The 18,670-nt window shown below is 35.1% G+C and overlaps 1 protein-coding gene across 50 annotated transcripts in view; it reads right to left on the minus strand.

Annotated features, from left to right (window-relative positions):
• The window catches only part of trdn (triadin), a 245,141-nt gene that overhangs the window by 3,174 nt on the left and 223,297 nt on the right, over positions 1-18,670 (minus strand). For 24 of the 50 annotated variants that reach the window (XM_031902115.1, XM_031902106.1, XM_031902113.1 and 21 more), the window contains 19 exons: positions 18,350-18,397; positions 18,002-18,049; positions 17,693-17,740; positions 17,140-17,187; positions 16,422-16,469; positions 15,676-15,723; positions 15,280-15,327; positions 14,932-14,979; positions 14,623-14,670; positions 14,070-14,117; positions 13,352-13,399; positions 12,606-12,653; positions 12,210-12,257; positions 11,861-11,908; positions 11,197-11,244; positions 10,479-10,526; positions 9,733-9,780; positions 9,337-9,384; positions 8,053-8,100 (listed from right to left, as the gene is read on the minus strand). In XM_031902115.1, coding sequence (XP_031757975.1) covers positions 8,053-8,100; positions 9,337-9,384; positions 9,733-9,780; positions 10,479-10,526; positions 11,197-11,244; positions 11,861-11,908; positions 12,210-12,257; positions 12,606-12,653; positions 13,352-13,399; positions 14,070-14,117; positions 14,623-14,670; positions 14,932-14,979; positions 15,280-15,327; positions 15,676-15,723; positions 16,422-16,469; positions 17,140-17,187; positions 17,693-17,740; positions 18,002-18,049; positions 18,350-18,397 — 912 coding nt within the window. The remainder of the gene's footprint in view (positions 1-8,052; positions 8,101-9,336; positions 9,385-9,732; positions 9,781-10,478; positions 10,527-11,196; positions 11,245-11,860; positions 11,909-12,209; positions 12,258-12,605; positions 12,654-13,351; positions 13,400-14,069; positions 14,118-14,622; positions 14,671-14,931; positions 14,980-15,279; positions 15,328-15,675; positions 15,724-16,421; positions 16,470-17,139; positions 17,188-17,692; positions 17,741-18,001; positions 18,050-18,349; positions 18,398-18,670) is intronic. The other 26 variants (XM_031902103.1, XM_031902074.1, XM_031902077.1 and 23 more) reach the window with 26 other exon arrangements.

An 18,670-nucleotide genomic window follows, 5' to 3' on the forward strand; every position in this document is an offset into this window, starting at 1 on the left:
TGTTTGCCTGCCTGCCTGCTTTCTGTGACTGTAAATACCAAGTCTGAATGGAAAAAAAACTAACTAACATGATAGAAAGGAATGGATGGATAAAAAAGATAGAATGATTTGGAATTATTTCTTAGGGTAACAGGTCCTCTTTAGGATAACAGAGATTTGTTATTCCATTCTGAACTTAACATATCCTTTTAGATCTGTAAAAAAATTAGATGGACAAAATTATTGACACCCTAGACTTAATATTTGATAGCACACCCATTGAAAACAATAACCTATTATTATAAAACAGCTTTCTACATATTTCTAGGTTGAACCACTCTTCTTTTGCATACTGCTCAATTTCTTCCAGACTTGAAATACACCTTCTCCCTACTGCAGATTTTTGAGATCTCTCCATCACATGTAAAATAATGTACCTATTTTACCATTCCTGGGTGCTTTTTGAAGTGTTCTTCAGGTTGTTACTATGGGAAGATCGATAATCAGTGATGTGGACCCACATTTCCTAACATCAAGAGAATTATTCTAAGGTAGTAATTCTCTATTATTAATACCCAATCACTACCTGTTAATATACACACACAAACATTAAAAGATACAACATAAAGATCATATCTGTCCATATTAGTTGGCGCTGCTTTTCCTATGCCATCACACTCAGCAGTCACTGCACCTACTCGTTGTCTGCTTGTATTGTCCATATTGTTCATAACTTTGTGGTTTCAGAATAGTGCACAAAACTTGTCACACTAGTGGGGACACTAACTGGTTTGCCTTGTCCTAGGCAATTTTATTTTAAGTCTATATCCAGGGAGGTTGGCTACAGTACCATGGGATAGAAATCTCCTGATAATATTGTACACAATACGAGGCGTAGGGCAGATATTTCCGGCAAGCGGAAAAACACTTGCCGAAAATTCCGACCTACGCCTCCTACTTGTGCCTGCACCAGAATGAATAAAATACGCTCGGGTGCAGGCATATGTAGCGGAAACATGCATAAAAATGCGAGATTTTGAAAGTCTCGCATTTTTATGCGTATTTCGGCTGCATGTGCCTGCACCCGAGCATATTCCATTCATTCGGGTGCAGGCACATGTAGGAGGTGTACACCAGTATTTTCGGCAAGCGCTTTTCCACTTGCAGAAAATAAGATTTCGTTTTTCGAATTTTTTTTGTTTTACTGCAAAAAAAAAAAATAAAAAAATAAAAATATATATATATATATATATATATATACAAACCGGATTCCAAAAAAGTTGGGACACTAAACAAATTGTGAATAAAAACTGAATGCAATGATGTGGAGGTGCCAACTTCTAATATTTTATTCAGAATAGAACATAAATCACGGAACAAAAGTTTAAACTGAGAAAATGTACCATTTTAAGGGAAAAATATGTTGATTCAGAATTTCATGGTGTCAACAAATCCCAAAAAAGTTGGGACAAGGCCATTTTCACCACTGTGTGGCATCTCCCCTTCTTCTTACAACACTCAACAGATGTCTGGGGACCGAGGAGACCAGTTTCTCAAGTTTAGGAATAGGAATGCTCTCCCATTCTTGTCTAATACAGGCCTCTAACTGTTCAATCGTCTTGGGCCTTCTTTGTCGCACCTTCCTCTTTATGATGCGCCAAATGTTCTCTATAGGTGAAAGATCTGGACTGCAGACTGGCCATTTCAGTACTCGGATCCTTCTCCTACGCAGCCATGATGTTGTGATTGATGCATAATGTGGTCTGGCATTATCTTGTTGAAAAATGCAGGGTCTTCCCTGAAAGAGATGACGTCTGGATGGGAGCATATGTTGTTCTAGAACCTGAATATATTTTTCTGCATTAGTGCTGCCTTTCCAGACATGCAAGCTGCCCATGCCACACGCACTCATGCAACCCCATACCATCAGAGATGCAGGCTTCTGAACTGAGCGTTGATAACAACTTGGGTTGTCCTTGTCCTCTTTGGTCCGGATGACATGGTGTCCCAGATTTCCAAAAAGAACTTCGAATCGTGACTCGTCTGACCACAGAACAGTCTTCCATTTTGCCAATCTCCATTTTAAATGATCCCTGGCCCAGTGAAAACGCCTGAGCTTGTGGATCTTGCTTAGAAATGGCTTCTTCTTTGCACTGTAGAGTTTCAGCTGGCAACGGCGGATGGCACGGTGGATTATGTTCACTGACAATGGTTTCTGGAAGTATTCCTAAGCCCATTCTGTGATTTCCTTTACAGTAGCATTCCTGTTTGTGGTGCAGTGTCGTTTAAGGGCCCGGAGATCACGGGCATCCAGTATGGTTTTACGGCCTTGACCCTTACGCACAGAGATTGTTCCAGATTCTCTGAATCTTCGGATGATGTTATGCACAGTTGATGATGATAGATGCAAAATCTTTGCAATTTTTCGCTGGGTAACACCTTTCTGATATTGCTCCACTATCTTTCTGCGCAACATTGTGGGAATTGGTGATCCTCTACCCATCTTGGCGTCTGAGAAGCTCTTTTTATACCTAATCATGTTGCCAATTGACCTAATTAGTGTTATTTGGTCTTCCAGCTCTTCGTTATGCTCAAATTTACTTTTTCCAGCCTCTTATTGCTACTTGTCCCAACTTTTTTGGGATTTGTTGACACCATGAAATTCTGAATCAACATATTTTTCCCTTAAAATGGTACATTTTCTCAGTTTAAACTTTTGTTCCGTGATTTATGTCCTATTGTGAATAAAATATTAGAAGTTGGCACCTCCACATCATTGCGTTCAGTTTTTATTCACAATTTGTTTAGTGTCCCAACTTTTTTGGAATCCGGTTTGTATATACTGTAGCAATACATTGTTCAAGAACCTGTGCATTATTTGAAAAAAGGTGCAAAGGTAACAATACTTTTTGCCACAACTATATATGGTCAAGATCCAATCCTGGCTAGTTACCTATTTCATTGTCATTGTCAGAACTTTTAAAAACCACAAAACACACATAAAGGGTGTATAATATAGAACTAATTACACCTTCTATAAAAACCAAACTGAATCCAGAAAACCAGCAAACTGAGTTTTGCACACCACTAACAAGACAGTCTTTTCTCCTGACGAATGTCCCTGTGGGGGACTGAAACATTGAGGTCTGTAATGTTCCTTTTTCATATTTTGTAAAAAATGTATCTTTTTTCAAATAATTTAAATCCTGTGAGTGCTGACACTTTTTTGTCTTATTATATATATAATATATATATATATATATATATATATACATACATTTTTTTTTGAAGACTATACTGATCATAAGTTAGTTCACAAATCAAAATAAAAGGTAAGGAAAGCACTATGGGTTTATATAATAAAAGGTAGTAAGTTTGTCCAGGAGCAGTAACCCATAGCAGCCAATCAGAAGGTAGAATTTACTGATCACCTGTATAAAAGCAAACATCTTATTGGTTGCTGTAAGTTTCTCCTCCTGTCATGATTGGTAACCCAAAACCTAGAACAATGGCCAAAGTCCCTGTCACAGCTCACACTTTGGCTTCGGGTGGAGCCCTCCGCTACTTGGGCGCTGCCAGGTCTTAAAGTGATAAGACCAGGGCAGAGTTCAGTCAAAGCCAGTCAAAGCCAGGATACAGGCAGGGGACAGAAACAGATAGAAATAACAGAAAGGGCACCAATGAACTATGCTAGATAGCGCTATATTGGGAGTGGAAGGAACTGTGAGGTAGGGATTTATAGGCAGGATAGTTGGAGATTTAGAACAGGTGTGGGTAAATAAAGAGCACCTATAGCCATCATTCTTGCCCGGAAAACTAAGGATATTATTGAAGTGAACCAGGAACCCAGCAGTCCACTCAAAAAGGTGAGAGGCAAGGAAACTGCACAGCAAGCAGTGGGTTCCTGGTTTAAAGCCAGATCTCCTGGGCAAACTCCTTTTATTACATTTGGGGGTATTACTTATCTAGACCAGGCGAAAAAATATTTGGTGCATGATATGTCCTATTGGTGTATAGTGCACAACAATAGCATCTGATAACAGATCGGCAGTGAATGCAAGGGGCAATAACAAGTTATCTGTGGCAAAATTTTGCGTCCGTATTTTATCTCAAAAGTAAGCATCAAATGGGAAGTTATATCCATGTGCCTATATCTCTAAGAAATGTTCCTCTTCTGAGCAGAACTATTACATTAGGAACCAGGAGTTACTTGCTGTCAAGTTTGCTTTAGAGGAGTGGCAGCATCTCCTAAAAGGCACAGTGCATTTTTACTAACCATAAGAATTTAGAATTTATTCAGACTCTCAGGAGTTTAAATCCTCTGCAGGCTCGGTGGGTATTCTTCTTCTTAATGTCATTATTAGTGATGAGTGAACCTGTCCCTTTTTGCTTCGCCATAACATTTGCGAAAGATTTGTGTAACGTGACTTTTTTGATGCACATGGCTTTTTGACATGACCACACCTATTTGTACATGACCGCGCCTATTTTTATGTGACCGTGCCCAATTTGATGTGACCACGTGTTTTGACACGACCACGCCCAATTTGATGCGACCACTACTTTTTTGATGCACAGTGAATTTTTTCCACAGCGAATTTTGTGCCCATTTCACAAAAAAATCTGTTGAAACACGGAAATTCCCCACAAATCCATGTCTGGCAAAAAATTTCACTCATCAATAATTATTACTTATCTTCCATGCTCCAGGAATAAATAGGCAAGCACTCTCTCTAGAAGCTACATTTCTGAGGATTGTCACAGTGAGGACAATGATTCTATTATTCCCTCTAGCAGAATTGTTGCTTATCTGCTTCCATGATTTGCTTTTCAGTTCGAATCTGCTCAGTCTTCTGTGCCTCTTGATTTGGCATGGCTCATGGCTCATGTTCCACCAGAACTATGTCACTCTTTTCTTCAGCAGATCTACTGTTCTTTTATGGTGACCATCTATGCAGAAAGACATCAAAGACTTTATCACATTTTGTTTGTGCCTCTTCTTAACCCATTCACTCTCTCCCTTGTGGTCTTTTGCATCTTCTTCCTGTCATCCATGGACTTACTTAGCCATGGATTTTTTTTGTTAAATTGCCACCTATAAAACCCAGTCATATGGGTGGTAATTGGCCCCTTCAACAAGATTGGCACATTTTTCTACTCAATCTCCCATCTGCTGTGGAACTTTCTCAATTCAGTATTTATCACATTTTCTATCTTCATAAATTTCTTGTGGAAATTGTGTCTGATTCCCAATTAAATTTCAAATGTTGACAATCTTTGTATAAAGCTCTTGGCATTACTCTCCAATTTTCTTCTGCCTGTTACACTTGGACTACTGAACAGGTTAATCAAGCTCTTGAGTAATTTCTTCAATGCAATGTATCTCTCTGCCAGGACGGCTGGTCCAATCTTCTTCCTTGGGTGCAGTTCACTCATAACAATGCTTTGCATGTTCCCACTGGAAGATAACCTTTCCTAAAGTGTCTATTGTCAACATTCCCAAGTTTTTCCCCAGGACTTGCTCCTTTCTTATGTCCTAGTGGCTTATGACAATTTTGCCCTTATGTCTGCATATCTGGAGTTCCAAGGCAGATTTGAAGAAGAGCTTTTTTAGCACAAAAAAAGCTTTGCCTATGGAAAGCAAAAATTGTTTCCTCGATACTCTGCCAGGGGCAAATTAAGTAAAAATTAAAAATTTAAAAATCCACTAAAAATTTCCATTTAAAATTCTTTCTTCCAAGTTCGGTCCAAAGTTTATTTGTCCTTTCCCTATTCTGGAGGTTACCAATCTGGTTGCTGTCCAACACTAACTTCTTGGAAATGTGCATACCTAATGTGTTTAATGTGTCTCCTCTGGTTAATCTCCCCCCACTCCTGCCATTTTGGATGTTTAAATATGAGATTGGGAAAATTCTGGACTCAAGATTCTCCAGAGGTCCTCAAAAGTTTCTCATCCAGTGGAAAGGGTTAAATGTAAAGCTGCAGGCACTTTATAAATAAATGATGATGATGAAGATGATGATAACAAAAAGTGATATAGGTGCTTTAAGAACTTCAGTCGAAAAGGGTAATTATAATAGGCTCTTACCTAACACATTTCAATTTTAAGAATGTATTGTTGTCAAAAAATGGGATTAATTCTTTTTTTCTGCGTCATTCTTGTAAAGTAGCTCATCTCTTAAAGGTAGTCACTTTATGAAACTTATTTTGAAATTACCCACACAGGCTGTGCTAGTTATTCGAGGCTAAAGTGGATAACCCAAAGCAAATTTACCATTGTTATTTAAATGCAGAATAATGCTACTGCTAAGCATTGTGCTATACACGTAGCACTTGCGACCTTGGATGAAAGATTGAACCTCACAATCACTTACAATAAAATACATGGTAAAGGTCAATTTGAAATACATTTCTTTGCAGCATAATTCTGCAATTTTTGAGTTAGGTTACTTTACTTGTTTTTTTCAAAAAATACTTTTACTGATGGTTTTCAAGTTAACAAATTAAACAAAGGGGTAAAGGGAGGTGGAACTAAAACTCTAACCCTTCTCACAAAAATTTCTCCCCACAAACTCTGTAACCAAGTTTAAGTTATTTAAAAAAGAAGAAAATAGACAACCCTTTCCCTGGTTACTATAACTTATATATGCTAGCTCAATCCACTCAATTTACCACATAATTATTAATTAACTGCAGGAATTCTGTGATCACAATGTTTGATAAATAAATAGATAAATTAAAAAAAAATCACCTCCTGTGAGTATCTTAATTTATTCACTCTTGTTTAAACACATTAATTAAATGTGAATAAAGTGACTAGTGTTAATAGAGATTTGATTATTGCATAAAATAGAAAAAGAGAATCAAATATTCCACTTATTAAACACACCCTGCAATTGCCACCTTGATATAGAAAACATAGAAAATTGAAAACATTCAGTTAGTAGAGATATTCCCTGTGTGTCTTAACATTTGGCTAAACCCTGGGAATTTCACAAGTTAAGATGAGACAGAAACTCTGGAGCTGCGGTCTCAGTGTTTTACATTCCCTAAGCTACAGTAGGAGAACTAATTACACTATCAGAACCGAAAACTCACAGGTTTTCATGTTAAGACATTTACAGTGTATGTCCCAAATTAATAAGGATTTTTATCTCTTACAAATTACATCTTTTGGGACAAGACAAATATTATAGGGTAGCCAAATACACTTTTTAATCAGATTGCAAAGAAAAAGATATTCAGCTTTCTTAACTTCTGAAGGTTTTGGTTCAGTCTTCTTGGTAGGCACCTCTGTTTATAGTGGTAACATTTGACTTTAGAAATGATTAAGGAAAGCAATTATGGCTTCTTAGTGCCCTCAGGACAAAATATATTTAATTATTTAAAATATTTTAATTACTGCCTTTGTAATTCAGTTGGGAACTTTATTAAGTTTCTTTAAATTGAATGATTTTATTTTGTTTGTTCTAGAGTTAATATTCAAAGAGGCAGTATGTCTAGAAAGATTTTGTTCATCCCTAAATCTTATATAGATCTTATATAAATATCCATTTACTTTACTCCTTTATACCTTGCTTAATGTCCTTTACTTGTGGTGCAGCCTACTTAACTGGTTACTCTGGTTCCTTGTCTAGTTATCAAAAAATAAAATGAATTCTCCCTTTCTTTCTGTTTCAGTCTTTTAAGGTAGCTCATTTCTTGAAGGTAATGCCACTTTATAAAAATTATTGTGAAAAAAACGGCACACAGGCTCTGTTGGCTATTGAAAAAAAAGTTGGGTGACCCAAAACAAAAAATGTCACCATTGTATTTTAAATGCAGAAAAAGCCTTCTTTGAAATGATGCTACTGCTAAACATTAAGAGCTGCAATGAAAGATTCAACCTTAATAATGAATAACAGCAACAGACATGGTAGAGGACAGTTTAAAATATAGATGCTTTATATAAGCTATTGATTTTGAGTATCTTGTTAAATTTGCCCTCTTATTACCACTCATTTCAATGAAGCTTACCAAACCACCAATCAACCCATATTGTAGACAGAGTTTGATATAGCCAACAATATTTACCTTTCTTAACTTCTGCAGGTTTTGGCTCGGACTTCTTTAATGGCACCTCTGTTAAAAATGAGATTGACAATGACTGGTCAAAACTAATCTTACCAACAGTTTACAATGTTAATATCTGAAAAAGTTTATGAGATATAAATAATGATTTGGAAAAAGTGATGCAGATGCTCAAGAACTTCAGTACAAAAAGGAGTCATTATAATAAGCCCTTATCTAATACATTTGAGCTTTTATAATGTCTAGTTCAAAAAATGAAATTTATTCTAATGCAACAACTGTATTATTGCATTTACTTGATCTGTCCGTTTAACATTTTAGAAGGTTCATTTATTTTTCTCCTGTTTACCTGTGACCCCTAACCAGTGGCTCGTAAGCAACATGTTGCTTCCCATCCCCTTGGATGTTGCACTCAGTGCCCACAAACCAAGTAGTTATTTTTAAATTCCTGACTTGGTGGCAAGTTTTGGTTGAATAAAAACAATTACTACCAAATAAAGCCTCCTGTAAGCGAATAGTGTACATAAGGGCTACATAATAGCCAATCTGCTCCCTTATTTGGCACATCCATGAACTTTTATGATGCTTGCGTTGCTCTCCAAGTCTTTTTACATTTGACTGAGGCTCATAAGTAATAAAAGATGGGGAAATCTGGGCTACTGGATATATAAGGTAAGGTGAGCTGCACTTAGTAACTAATGCAGTAAACCCATTTTAAAAGGTGCCACTTCAAAACAATATGATAATATTAAAATAACATTGCCTACAACCCAAAATTTTAAACACCTCTCACTTAACCAATAACAGATGAATACATTCGGTCTACTTAACTTCTGTATCCTGACAATAACTTTTTCATTCATTTTTCAATGAAGCTCACAAAACAACCAACAAACCAATCATCTTATAGACAGATTTTTACAGAGCCTACAATATTTATTGTTTTTAATTTCTGCAGGACTTGGTTCACGCTTCTTTAATGGCACCTCTGTTAAAAATAAGATTTGCAATGCCTGGTCAAAGCAAATCTTTCCAACAGTTTGTAATGTTAAAATCTGAAAAAGGTTTATGAGGTCTAAATAATGATATGAAAAAGTGATATAGATGCTCAAGAACTTCAGTACGAAAAAAGAGTAATTATATTAAGCCCCTATCTAACACAATTGAGCTTTTAGAATGTCTAGTGCAAAAAATGAAATGAATTATAATGCAACTAATGCATTATTGCATTTACTTGCTCTGTCCATTTAACTTTTTAGAAGGTCCATTTATTTTTCTCCTGTTTACCTTTCTTAATGTCCTTTACTTCTGGTTCAGCCTTCTTAACTGGTTCCTCTGTTGGAAAAAAATATTGCGTTATGAAACATTTCTCCTCAATGATAAATGGACTACTGGATATACTAGGTCAAGGTGAGCTGCACTCAGTCACAAAATGCAGTAACAACCATTTTTAAAAGATGCCACTTCCGAACCTCATGGTGATATTCAAATCCCATTGCCTAGAACCCAAAATTTGAAAGAACTCTCACTTAACCAATAACAGATGAATACATTCAGTCTACTTTACTTCTGTGTCCTGATAATAACTTTTTCATTCATTTTTCATATTTCAATGAAGCTCACCAAACCACCACCCAACCAATCATCTTATAGACAGAGTTTTACAGAGCCTACAATATTTACCTTTTTTAACTTCTGCAGGTTTTGGTTCGGGCTTCTTTAAGGGCACCTCTGTTAGAAATAAGATTTGCAATGCCTGGTCAAAACTAATCTTTCCAACAGTTTTTAATGTTAATATCTGTAAAGGTTTCTGAGATCTAAATAATGATATGAAAAAAGGGATATACATGCTCAAGAACTTCTGTACAAGAAAACAGTAATTGTAATAAGCTCCTACCTAACGCATTCGAGATTTTAGAATGTCTAGTTATCAAAAAATGAAATTAAATCTACCTTTCTTTCTGTTTCAGTCTTTTTAGGTAGCTCATTTCTTGAAGGTAATGTCACTTTATAAAACTCATTTTGAAAATACCCACAGACATGGGTTCTGTTTGCTATTGGAGACTAAGGTGAGTGACCCAAAACAAAAAATGTCGCCATTGTTATTTAAATGCAGAAAAAGCCTTCTTTGAAATGAATGCTACTGCTAAACATTGTGCTATACATATAGCACTTACGAGCTGCGATGAAAGATCCAACCTCATAATGAATTACAGCAACAGACATGGTAGAGGACAGTTTAAAATATAGATGCGGGCAGAGAAAAAGAATTAGTCTTGTGGAGCTTCTCCTCGATCCTCTATATAAGCTATTGATTTTGCGTATCTTGTTACATTTGCCCTTTCATTACCACTCATTTCAATGAAGCTTACCAAACCACTAATCAACCCATATCATAGACAGAGTTTGATATAGCCAACAAGATTTACCTTTCTTAACTTCTGCAGGTTTTGGTTCGGGCTTCTTTAATGGCACCTCTGTTAAAAATGAGATTCGGAATGACTGGTCAAAACTAATCTTACCAACAGTTTGTCATTTTAATATCTGAAAAGAGTTTATGAGATCTAACTAATGATACAAAAGAGTGATATAGATGCTCAAGAACTTCAGTAATCATATTAGGCTGCTTTACATGTCACTTTTGCTTTTAAGCAATACTTTTACTGATGGTTTCAAGATTCATTTAATTTATAGCGAATGTTCCAAATGAATAAGAAGTGTTTTTCTTGTAAGAATTCCATCTTATGGAGCAAGACAAATATTGCAGTGCATTTACGTTACCTATATCTAGAGCGTATTGAAAGCACACAGAAAATAATTAAGGGTTACCAATAATCATTACAATACAAAGCAATCACATCATTGCAAAGATATTGACCTTTCTTAACTTCTGTAGGTATTAGTTCAGGCTTCTTTATAGGCACCTCTTTTAAAAACAATATAATTTATCGTTCATCATTGACTAGATTACCCGTAGCTTCAGTTGGTATTATTTGACTTTAGAAGTCCCAACAAATTGGTCTTAAGAAAGCAATTATGGCTTCCTCAGCACAAAAATACATCACATGAATTACTGCTTATGCCATTCCTTTGAGATCATTAAAAATATTCTTTATAATGAATGATTTTTTGTTTGTTTGCTCTCACCTTTCTTAACTTCCTTCACTTCTGGTTCAGTCTTCTTAATGGGCACCTCTGTTGAATGTAATATAACTTTATGAAACTTTTTTTTTTAAATTGTAATGACAAATGGGTAGTGGGTTTGTTTGATTAAATTGGGTTGCACCAAGCAAAACATATCACAATTGTCAAGTAAATGCAGCACAAAACTTCTTTCAAATATGGCCTTCCTAAGGCTCCTCCTACAATTTAAGTGGTATTTCCTCGCAATTTAAAATAAGATAGGAATCTTACTTAATGAGTTACACAAGATGAGCTTTAAAAGTCAAATTCATTGTTCGGTATTATCAATATGACCAATGGCTTGCAGTGCTAGAATATCAGGAGACTTTAGGAAATCTAGTCTGTCCTTAAAATCGCTCTCCTATCAAGTAACACGGAAGCTAAGGAATTTTACGTTTTTCCATGTTTGACAACATCTTCTAGGGTTAATATTCAAAGAGGCAATGTGTCTATAAAGGTTTTCGTTCATCCCTGGGTCATGATAGAGTATACTGTTTCTAGTAGACAATTGATTTTGGAGTATCTTGTTATATTTGCCCTCTCATTACCTCTAATTCCAATGAAATCTTACCAAACCACCAATCAACCAATATTATAAACAGACTTTTATAGAGCCTACAATATTTACCTTTCTTAACTTCTGCAGGTTTTGGTTCGGGCTTCTTTAATGGCACCTCTGTTAAAAATAAGATTCGCAATGACTGGTCAGAAGCAATCTTAGACAACAGTTTGTAGTGTTAATATCTGAAAAAGGTTTATGAGATCTAAATAATGATATGAAAAAGTGATATAGATGCTCAAGAACTTCAGTACGAAAAAAAGAGCCATTATAATAAGCCCCTATCTAACACAATTGAGCTTTTAGAATGTCTAGTGCAAAAAATGAAATGAATTCTAATGCAACGAATGCATTATTGCATTTACTTGCTCTGTCCATTTAACTTTTTAGAAGGTCCATTTATTTTTCTCCTGTTTACCTTTCTTAATGTCCTTTACTTCTGGTTCAGCCTTCTTAACTGGTTCCTCTGTTGGAAAAAAATATTGCGTTATGAAACATTTCTCCTCAATGATAAATGGACTACTGGATATACTAGGTCAAGGTGAGCTGCACTCAGTCACAAAATGCAGTAACAACCATTTTTAAAAGATGCCACTTCCGAACCTCATGGTGATATTCAAATCCCATTGCCTAGAACCCAAAATTTGAAAGAACTCTCACTTAACCAATAACAGATGAATACATTCAGTCTACTTTACTTCTGTGTCCTGATAATAACTTTTTCATTCATTTTTCATATTTCAATGAAGCTCACCAAACCACCACCCAACCAATCATCTTATAGACAGAGTTTTACAGAGCCTACAATATTTACCTTTTTTAACTTCTGCAGGTTTTGGTTCGGGCTTCTTTAAGGGCACCTCTGTTAGAAATAAGATTTGCAATGCCTGGTCAAAACTAATCTTTCCAACAGTTTTTAATGTTAATATCTGTAAAGGTTTCTGAGATCTAAATAATGATATGAAAAAAGGGATATACATGCTCAAGAACTTCTGTACAAGAAAACAGTAATTGTAATAAGCTCCTACCTAACGCATTCGAGATTTTAGAATGTCTAGTTATCAAAAAATGAAATTAAATCTACCTTTCTTTCTGTTTCAGTCTTTTTAGGTAGCTCATTTCTTGAAGGTAATGTCACTTTATAAAACTCATTTTGAAAATACCCACAGACATGGGTTCTGTTTGCTATTGGAGACTAAGGTGAGTGACCCAAAACAAAAAATGTCGCCATTGTTATTTAAATGCAGAAAAAGCCTTCTTTGAAATGAATGCTACTGCTAAACATTGTGCTATACATATAGCACTTACGAGCTGCGATGAAAGATCCAACCTCATAATGAATTACAGCAACAGACATGGTAGAGGACAGTTTAAAATATAGATGCGGGCAGAGAAAAAGAATTAGTCTTGTGGAGCTTCTCCTCGATCCTCTATATAAGCTATTGATTTTGCGTATCTTGTTACATTTGCCCTTTCATTACCACTCATTTCAATGAAGCTTACCAAACCACTAATCAACCCATATCATAGACAGAGTTTGATATAGCCAACAAGATTTACCTTTCTTAACTTCTGCAGGTTTTGGTTCGGGCTTCTTTAATGGCACCTCTGTTAAAAATGAGATTCGGAATGACTGGTCAAAACTAATCTTACCAACAGTTTGTCATTTTAATATCTGAAAAGAGTTTATGAGATCTAACTAATGATACAAAAGAGTGATATAGATGCTCAAGAACTTCAGTAATCATATTAGGCTGCTTTACATGTCACTTTTGCTTTTAAGCAATACTTTTACTGATGGTTTCAAGATTCATTTAATTTATAGCGAATGTTCCAAATGAATAAGAAGTGTTTTTCTTGTAAGAATTCCATCTTATGGAGCAAGACAAATATTGCAGTGCATTTACGTTACCTATATCTAGAGCGTATTGAAAGCACACAGAAAATAATTAAGGGTTACCAATAATCATTACAATACAAAGCAATCACATCATTGCAAAGATATTGACCTTTCTTAACTTCTGTAGGTATTAGTTCAGGCTTCTTTATAGGCACCTCTTTTAAAAACAATATAATTTATCGTTCATCATTGACTAGATTACCCGTAGCTTCAGTTGGTATTATTTGACTTTAGAAGTCCCAACAAATTGGTCTTAAGAAAGCAATTATGGCTTCCTCAGCACAAAAATACATCACATGAATTACTGCTTATGCCATTCCTTTGAGATCATTAAAAATATTCTTTATAATGAATGATTTTTTGTTTGTTTGCTCTCACCTTTCTTAACTTCCTTCACTTCTGGTTCAGTCTTCTTAATGGGCACCTCTGTTGAATGTAATATAACTTTATGAAACTTTTTTTTTAAATTGTAATGACAAATGGGTAGTGGGTTTGTTTGATTAAATTGGGTTGCACCAAGCAAAACATATCACAATTGTCAAGTAAATGCAGCACAAAACTTCTTTCAAATATGGCCTTCCTAAGGCTCCTCCTACAATTTAAGTGGTATTTCCTCGCAATTTAAAATAAGATAGGAATCTTACTTAATGAGTTACACAAGATGAGCTTTAAAAGTCAAATTCATTGTTCGGTATTATCAATATGACCAATGGCTTGCAGTGCTAGAATATCAGGAGACTTTAGGAAATCTAGTCTGTCCTTAAAATCGCTCTCCTATCAAGTAACACGGAAGCTAAGGAATTTTACGTTTTTCCATGTTTCCATGATACATCAATTCATCGCAATTCATTTTGACAGATCTGACAGACAGACATAACCACTGGCTGTTTTTTTTTTTAATGCAAATTATCTCAGATAGTGTGATATTCACCTTTCTTTACTTCTGCAGGTTTTGCTTCAGGTTTCTTTACAGGCACCTCTGTCAAAAATAATATTATTCGTGTTTTATCAATTCAATAATGACAACATCTTCTAGGGTTAATATTCAAAGAGGCAATGTGTCTATAAAGGTTTTCGTTCATCCCTGGGTCATGATAGAGTATACTGTTTCTAGTAGACAATTGATTTTGGAGTATCTTGTTATATTTGCCCTCTCATTACCTCTAATTCCAATGAATCTTACCAAACCACCAATCAACCAATATTATAAACAGACTTTTATAGAGCCTACAATATTTACCTTTCTTAACTTCTGCAGGTTTTGGTTCGGGCTTCTTTAATGGCACCTCTGTTAAAAATAAGATTCGCAATGACTGGTCAGAAGCAATCTTAGACAACAGTTTGTAGTGTTAATATCTGAAAAAGGTTTATGAGATCTAAATAATGATATGAAAAAGTGATATAGATGCTCAAGAACTTCAGTACGAAAAAAGAGCCATTATAATAAGCCCCTATCTAACACAATTGAGCTTTTAGAATGTCTAGTGCAAAAAATGAAATGAATTCTAATGCAACGAATGCATTATTGCATTTACTTGCTCTGTCCATTTAACTTTTTAGAAGGTCCATTTATTTTTCTCCTGTTTACCTTTCTTAATGTCCTTTACTTCTGGTTCAGCCTTCTTAACTGGTTCCTCTGTTGGAAAAAAATATTGCGTTATGAAACATTTCTCCTCAATGATAAATGGACTACTGGATATAGCTAGGTCAAGGTGAGCTGCACTCAGTCACAAATGCAGTAACAACCATTTTTAAAAGATGCCACTTCCGAACCTCATGGTGATATTCAAATCCCATTGCCTAGAACCCAAAATTTGAAAGAACTCTCACTTAACCAATAACAGATGAATACATTCAGTCTACTTTACTTCTGTGTCCTGATAATAACTTTTTCATTCATTTTTCATATTTCAATGAAGCTCACCAAACCACCACCCAACCAATCATCTTATAGACAGAGTTTTACAGAGCCTACAATATTTACCTTTTTTAACTTCTGCAGGTTTTGGTTCGGGCTTCTTTAAGGGCACCTCTGTTAGAAATAAGATTTGCAATGCCTGGTCAAAACTAATCTTTCCAACAGTTTTTAATGTTAATATCTGTAAAGGTTTCTGAGATCTAAATAATGATATGAAAAAAGGGATATACATGCTCAAGAACTTCTGTACAAGAAAACAGTAATTGTAATAAGCTCCTACCTAACGCATTCGAGATTTTAGAATGTCTAGTTATCAAAAAATGAAATTAAATCTACCTTTCTTTCTGTTTCAGTCTTTTTAGGTAGCTCATTTCTTGAAGGTAATGTCACTTTATAAAACTCATTTTGAAAATACCCACAGACATGGGTTCTGTTTGCTATTGGAGACTAAGGTGAGTGACCCAAAACAAAAAATGTCGCCATTGTTATTTAAATGCAGAAAAAGCCTTCTTTGAAATGAATGCTACTGCTAAACATTGTGCTATACATATAGCACTTACGAGCTGCGATGAAAGATCCAACCTCATAATGAATTACAGCAACAGACATGGTAGAGGACAGTTTAAAATATAGATGCGGGCAGAGAAAAAGAATTAGTCTTGTGGAGCTTCTCCTCGATCCTCTATATAAGCTATTGATTTTGCGTATCTTGTTACATTTGCCCTTTCATTACCACTCATTTCAATGAAGCTTACCAAACCACTAATCAACCCATATCATAGACAGAGTTTGATATAGCCAACAAGATTTACCTTTCTTAACTTCTGCAGGTTTTGGTTCGGGCTTCTTTAATGGCACCTCTGTTAAAAATGAGATTCGGAATGACTGGTCAAAACTAATCTTACCAACAGTTTGTCATTTTAATATCTGAAAAGAGTTTATGAGATCTAACTAATGATACAAAAGAGTGATATAGATGCTCAAGAACTTCAGTAATCATATTAGGCTGCTTTACATGTCACTTTTGCTTTTAAGCAATACTTTTACTGATGGTTTCAAGATTCATTTAATTTATAGCGAATGTTCCAAATGAATAAGAAGTGTTTTTCTTGTAAGAATTCCATCTTATGGAGCAAGACAAATATTGCAGTGCATTTACGTTACCTATATCTAGAGCGTATTGAAAGCACACAGAAAATAATTAAGGGTTACCAATAATCATTACAATACAAAGCAATCACATCATTGCAAAGATATTGACCTTTCTTAACTTCTGTAGGTATTAGTTCAGGCTTCTTTATAGGCACCTCTTTTAAAAACAATATAATTTATCGTTCATCATTGACTAGATTACCCGTAGCTTCAGTTGGTATTATTTGACTTTAGAAGTCCCAACAAATTGGTCTTAAGAAAGCAATTATGGCTTCCTCAGCACAAAAATACATCACATGAATTACTGCTTATGCCATTCCTTTGAGATCATTAAAAATATTCTTTATAATGAATGATTTTTTGTTTGTTTGCTCTCACCTTTCTTAACTTCCTTCACTTCTGGTTCAGTCTTCTTAATGGGCACCTCTGTTGAATGTAATATAACTTTATGAAACTTTTTTTTTAAATTGTAATGACAAATGGGTAGTGGGTTTGTTTGATTAAATTGGGTTGCACCAAGCAAAACATATCACAATTGTCAAGTAAATGCAGCACAAAACTTCTTTCAAATATGGCCTTCCTAAGGCTCCTCCTACAATTTAAGTGGTATTTCCTCGCAATTTAAAATAAGATAGGAATCTTACTTAATGAGTTACACAAGATGAGCTTTAAAAGTCAAATTCATTGTTCGGTATTATCAATATGACCAATGGCTTGCAGTGCTAGAATATCAGGAGACTTTAGGAAATCTAGTCTGTCCTTAAAATCGCTCTCCTATCAAGTAACACGGAAGCTAAGGAATTTTACGTTTTTCCATGTTTCCATGATACATCAATTCATCGCAATTCATTTTGACAGATCTGACAGACAGACATAACCACTGGCTGTTTTTTTTTTTAATGCAAATTATCTCAGATAGTGTGATATTCACCTTTCTTTACTTCTGCAGGTTTTGCTTCAGGTTTCTTTACAGGCACCTCTGTCAAAAATAATATTATTCGTGTTTTATCAATTCAATAATGACAACATCTTCTAGGGTTAATATTCAAAGAGGCAATGTGTCTATAAAGGTTTTCGTTCATCCCTGGGTCATGATAGAGTATACTGTTTCTAGTAGACAATTGATTTTGGAGTATCTTGTTATATTTGCCCTCTCATTACCTCTAATTCCAATGAATCTTACCAAACCACCAATCAACCAATATTATAAACAGACTTTTATAGAGCCTACAATATTTACCTTTCTTAACTTCTGCAGGTTTTGGTTCGGGCTTCTTTAATGGCACCTCTGTTAAAAATAAGATTCGCAATGACTGGTCAGAAGCAATCTTAGACAACAGTTTGTAGTGTTAATATCTGAAAAAGGTTTATGAGATCTAAATAATGATATGAAAAAGTGATATAGATGCTCAAGAACTTCAGTACGAAAAAAGAGCCATTATAATAAGCCCCTATCTAACACAATTGAGCTTTTAGAATGTCTAGTGCAAAAAATGAAATGAATTCTAATGCAACGAATGCATTATTGCATTTACTTGCTCTGTCCATTTAACTTTTTAGAAGGTCCATTTATTTTTCTCCTGTTTACCTTTCTTAATGTCCTTTACTTCTGGTTCAGCCTTCTTAACTGGTTCCTCTGTTGGAAAAAAATATTGCGTTATGAAACATTTCTCCTCAATGATAAATGGACTACTGGATATACTAGGTCAAGGTGAGCTGCACTCAGTCACAAAATGCAGTAACAACCATTTTTAAAAGATGCCACTTCCGAACCTCATGGTGATATTCAAATCCCATTGCCTAGAACCCAAAATTTGAAAGAACTCTCACTTAACCAATAACAGATGAATACATTCAGTCTACTTTACTTCTGTGTCCTGATAATAACTTTTTCATTCATTTTTCATAT

This window comes from Xenopus tropicalis, chromosome 5, assembly GCF_000004195.4.
Source record: "Xenopus tropicalis strain Nigerian chromosome 5, UCB_Xtro_10.0, whole genome shotgun sequence".
NCBI lineage: Eukaryota > Metazoa > Chordata > Amphibia > Anura > Pipidae > Xenopus > Xenopus tropicalis.